The following is a 5,598-nucleotide window of genomic DNA, read 5'->3' on the forward strand; positions in this document are numbered from 1 at the left end:
GCAGAGCTCTTTAGGCTTTTTTGCTTGCTCATGGTGAACGCGGGCCAGTTCTTTTTCCCAGCAAACTTTTCAGCCTTTAGAACGATGTGCTGGCACAATCCCTTATACCCGTAGCGAATCATTTGTTGCTCCTGCACTTTGCAGGTAGGGGGGCCAGGCTTTCATTCAGCTAAAATTAACTAGCAGACTGTGTTTCTTTGGGGGTGATTCAGGTGAAAGTGCACAGTGTGTACCTTGTGACGCTGGTTACCAGTGCGAGGACGGCTTGCGGCTAGCTTGCGGAAGAGGATACTTTTCTAATGGAGGCAGTAGTATGGCGGCCTGCGAAGAGTGCCTAGCGGGCCACTACTGCTCGGAAGAAGGGACTTCGAGAGAGCAAATGGAAAAGCAAAAGTGCCCAGCAGGGGCATACTGCGACGCTGGAGTCGATTCCGTCCCCGTTCCTGCAAGCCATCCTTGCCCAGCAGGAAATTACTGCCCGGAGGTTCGAGACCACGCCTTGAGCANCCCGTTCCTGCAAGCCATCCTTGCCCAGCAGGAAATTACTGCCCGGAGGTTCGAGACCACGCCTTGAGCACTTGTAAAGTTGTGACCTCTCCCTTCATAAGCGCGTTGTGCTTATCGTGCTCCCTCATGTTTTCCCCCCACCCCTGTTGATTGGCTTTACTGCTTATGCTACTCGCCGTTATTCCGTTAATATTGGATGCGCTTACTCCATTGAAGATGCTCACGAAGCCTAACCGGTTCCTAAGCATTTGCTGCCCTATATATGACTGACAGTTTGGGGCTTTGCGCTTCGCCTATGCAGGGGACAAAAAGCCCCATCCAGTGTAAGGCAGGGACCGTCAATCCAAAGACTGGCCAGGTCAGCATGAATCCGTAGGCAGTCTAACTCCTCGTATGGGCCACCTGACTGAACTAAACGTACGTACTATCATAGCTGTCTGGCATACGTTCAATTTTGCATTTTCAATTGGAAGTCAAGTATTGAACGACATCTGTCTCGCTATCAGGGAGATCCATCTGCCTGCGTACCAGTCTCTGCCGGGCAGTATGCATCGAGAGACGGGCTCTCACAGGCTGAAGGGCCTTGTGCAGCGGGGTATTACTGTCCGGAAGGCTCAACGTCATCTCAAATGCACCGTTGCCCTGCTGGAACATACGGGCAAGTTTAGTGCAAGTAGCGCTGCACACACTTTGCTTTATCGTCAAAGCCGGCTAGCTTCAACCTATTACAACGGGCAAGAAGGCCTGCCTCATCATATACGAATCGTGAAGGCAAATTGGTTCATCCTTTGTCAAACAGTTCGTTAAGGATGTTTATCGGTTAAATCCGGAGATGGTCAATCAGTTGGATGTTTCGCAGATATCAAGAGGGGGCTAGGAGTGAAGAGGAGTGCGACAAGTGCCCTCAGGGTATGCCTTCCCTAACATTTGGAGCTCAGCCCTCAAACATGCTTAAAACGGTGCTGTGTAATTTGTACGAGTAGCACTACACTATGCGACCGAACTTCTGCTACAGGCTACTATTGCGACGAAAACGATACCCTACAGAAATGCCCCGAAGGCCACTACTGCGAGTTGGGTACAGTTGAACCGAAAAGATGCCCAGCGGGAACATTCAGTAAAACAACGGGGAACGCGTCTGTGTATGACTGCACGGACTGCCCTCCTGGGAAATACTGTGAATCTGAAGGTACTTCTCCCCGTGTCCCCGTGTAGCTCGACGCTGCAGTGCCGCATGAGAAGGGGTCAACATGAACAGAATTGTTTGGCAATATAAATGACCAAGGCGTCACAGGCTATTCACTTACTATTCACTTGCGAAAGGACCTAGGGGTGGGTGTTATTCTGCAGGCCTTCCAGAGCCAACAGGTCCTTGTAGGGCAGGGTAAGACACTCAAGCGATGATAGCGCATTTATCCTTCCTTGAAGTACTTATTACTGTGGACAAGCAGATGCAATTGGGCTATTGCTTAAACTCGTCGGATAGGTAGCATTCAATTTCTTGCTTTCCAAGCTTAGTCGCTCTAATATTGCTTCTTCGCCCCATGTCAGCGATGTTTCTACAAAGAATTGTTGCCTTCTTCTGAATCAGTTGAAGCCAGTCTACCATATTTCACCTTTTTACAAGCCTGAGTTTACGTTGGTAAATTTAGGTACTTGTGCTACAAACGAGCTACATCAGATGCGCCTACAGACGGAGTTACCGGGGAGCTATGCACTCCCGGAGGCTACTGCAAAGCGGTCAGTTGCCTTTTGCCGCCGTTAAGGCCCAGTTGTCGCATGGAAAATCTCAGCGTGCCATATAGCGTGCTTTCCGTTTCTTCCTGCTTCTTTGAACAGGGGGCTACCACAAAGTCCTATTGCCCTCGAGGCAAATACAATCCGAACAGGGGAGGCTCGAGAGAGGAAGACTGCGTAGATTGTCCGCCTGGCTACTTCTGCACTGGCAGCGATTCTACGGAGCCTGACGGAGAATGTGAAGCGGGGGCATATTGCATAGGAAGCGCAGATAATTCTAGGTTAGCAGATTGTTTTGCACCAGGGCCCTCCTGTTGATGATCTAAATGGCCGAATTAGCACGGGAATGGGATTAGTGACTGCATCGCCTCCAAGCTTGAACGGCTACACAACCCAACAGCCAGCTTCACAACGGGGATTTTGCTCGACATACTCCCACACGCGGTGGCCTCCTAAGACGTTTAACCCGTCCAAATGTCTCCACTTGTCTAGTTTAAGAGCTGCCCACGCCCTTTGTCATTTGCCTCGACAGGCAGCACGTAGCGGAGATAGGACACTACGCTGCATCGGGCTCTTCGAAGCAGACGAAGTGTCCAGCTGGAAGTTTTGGCCCGCACGAGGGCCTGGGTGAATGTTACCTCTGTGCCAGCGGGTAGGTTGCGACCGGCTCTTCAGAGTGAGACCAAGCATGCGCTACATGATTTGCCTCCAGAATATTTGGCAGGCTGGATGCCAAGGCCCTACAAGTGCCCTAAAGCATTTCAGCACCAACAAATAGCGATATGTCATCTGTGCATCAGTTGTTCTCTCTTCCGCTCCGCAGGTGGATGACGGTAGCAGCTGGTCAGTCACAGTGTGATCCTTGTTCTATGGGTATGTATTGCCCCGACGAAGGAACCTCTTCTCCACGGTTGTGCCCGGCCGGGACCTACAGAAATGCTGGATATGGCTCGTCAGTTAGCAGTTGCCACCAGTGCCCCCCTCACAAAGCCTGCACAAGAGAGGGTGAATCTGGGAAAACATTGCAAGATTGCGAAGAGGGATACTATTGTATTTTTGGTTCCTCTTCCACCACACCATCAAAAGATGACCCACATTACGATAAGAAGAAGGCGGGGCCCTGCCTCCCAGGCATGTACTGCCCTGGAGGGGAAATCCCGTCGCCGTGCCCGAGAGGAAAGCTAGGCCTTGCTGAAGGGCAGGTTAGCGAGTCGGAGTGCACTGCATGCCCTGCAGGTATGCGTTTAAGCCGTGAGCGATGGACATGCTTAGCAGGCATTGTTTGTATCGCCTTGGCTCTACGCAACGTTGTACCCGAGCATGTTCCAAACGTAGACTCCAGTTACACAAAGAGTTGGTGATAGACTCGAAAACAAAGGAAGCATGTAAGACTTCGGATGCGCCGGTCCTGCAGGAGAAGTGTGCGAGGCTTTAGGCGGCTTGGACAGTTCTCCCTGTCCTGAGGGGTTCTTCTGCCAGCAAGGCACAACGACTGCTGAACGCGTTGCCAACTTATGTCCCACCGGCAAATTCTGTCCATTGGGTAGTGTCGCTGGAGACGACTGCTCGGCTGGAACATTTGCGCCTTTTAGCGGGATGGCCGAGTGCCTGACGTGCCCGGCTGGCTACTTGTGTAAAAATCCAGTTCTCAATTTCGACCAGCAACCATGTCCAAAAGGACACTTTTGCCCAGCGGGTAGGCATCCGGCGGCCTTTGTCTGATGCATGCGCTGCAGCCTGTCTCTTGAGAAGTATGAAGATCTGAAAATTCATGTAATGCGTTGTTGTTATTAGCGGCGAGTGAGAAGGAACCCTGCCCTCCTGGAAGTATGGGCCTAACAGAGAATCTTTCCAACGAATCCCTTTGCCTGAAGTGTCCGCCTGGCCACTACTGCCCGAATGGAGCGATGTAGGTCAAGGTTTGCTGAGTTCAAGTCTGTAGTCTTCAAATCCTGGAAAGCCAAAATGAGCCTTTCAGGCTTTCCGTAGGTGTGGATGTGTTCAGAGCCGATGAAGCTGACATCCAGTCATGCCTTGGAGGCAAATTTTCAAACCCTGGATCAATGGCAGATTCTGATTGTAAAACATGCCCTGCTGGGTACTACTGCCCGGAGGCGTCGAGTACTCCAATTCCTTGCAAAGGAGGAACTTTATGCAGCCAGGAAGGCCGGGAGGAGCACACTGAGAGTTGCCCACAAGGAATGTACTGCGAGGCGGGAACCATAGAGTACATTCAGCCAAGTGCACAGCAATGTCCAGCAGGTTCTTACTGTCCAGGAGGGTCTTCTGCCCCGATTGCCTGTCCCATGGGAACATTCTTACGCACTCTAGGGGCTGCATCGGATTCAGAGTGCGCGCAATGCCCCGAAGGAAGGTGAGTGCCATTCTGGGCAAAGTCCGCCTTGCTACAGTTTCGCCCATGTTAGCATGTCTGCTGTCGTATAGTATAAATTACTATCCAAAAGGTTTTAGATTCTGCTCAAAGAAGGCAACCGTACAGTCGTCAGTGATTTTGTTCACCCAGGGCGCATCCTTAGCTGACACTAGGAAAGGAACTTCTCTGCTTTCGTGTGAAATCAGCTACTGTGGGGCCCCTGGTCTTGTTGGTCAAGCGGGCGCCTGCAGCGCCGGGTACTTTTGCCCAGAGGGTAGCTTTGTTTCCCAGCCAGCGGCCTACAGATGCCCATCTGGATCAATGTGCCCGCAAGGTTCATCTGAACCAAAGGAATGCAACGTTGCTATGAATGAATACCAGCCACGGGAGGGACAGGCGTCATGTGAGAGCTGCCCGGCAGGATTTGCTTGCACATCCACAGAAGCCAAACTTTGTCCACAAGTGAGTTACTGATGCCTATCAAATCCGAAGCACGCCCCAAAACGCATTTGATATGCAGGTGGAAAACGCAGGTTGTCCATGATGTTTAAAGAAGTTCGTATCAGGATTTACTGTGCCTTTGGAGCGGCTCAGGGACAGTATTGCATTCCAGGCATGGAAGCTCAAAAGTGTAGTGCAGGTACCTTCAATCCTCTGACGGGGTCCCAGAGCGTAGCATCGTGTCTCCCCTGCCTTCCTGGGTGGGCGTGCACTGATGATGGCCTGTATGAACCAAACGAAGAATGCGCAGAAGGCCATTACTGCATTTCTGGCGCTTCAACCGAAGCGCCGGAGAATGAGTGGACTGACGGTGGTGGATCTTGCAGAAAGGGCTTCTTTTGCCCAAGAGGCTCTATATCTGCTATGCCCTGCGCAAGTGGAAAGTACTGCTCTGTAGATAAAGCTGCAACTCCCACGGGCAACTGCTCTGAAGGGCACTACTGTGCACACGGGGCAACAGATCCGCAGTCTTCTTCAAC

General features: G+C 51.6%; 1 protein-coding gene across 1 annotated transcript; it reads left to right on the forward strand.

Annotated features, from left to right (window-relative positions):
- Positions 1–313: 313 nt before the first annotated feature.
- Positions 314–4,622, forward strand: EMH_0035300 (uncharacterized protein; the record flags this gene model as incomplete). The annotated part of the gene is given in 12 exon segments (XM_013494960.1): positions 314–504; positions 508–555; positions 809–865; positions 1,367–1,416; positions 1,523–1,696; positions 1,858–1,891; positions 2,160–2,247; positions 2,347–2,525; positions 2,777–2,896; positions 3,068–3,480; positions 3,659–3,875; positions 4,250–4,622. Coding segments are annotated over 12 exon segments (1,944 nt in total).
- Between the last annotated feature and the right edge of the window lie 976 nt (positions 4,623–5,598).

This window comes from Eimeria mitis, genomic scaffold (genome assembly GCF_000499745.2).
Source record: "Eimeria mitis Houghton genomic scaffold, Emh_scaff1359, whole genome shotgun sequence".
Taxonomy (NCBI): Eukaryota; Apicomplexa; class Conoidasida; order Eucoccidiorida; family Eimeriidae; genus Eimeria; species Eimeria mitis.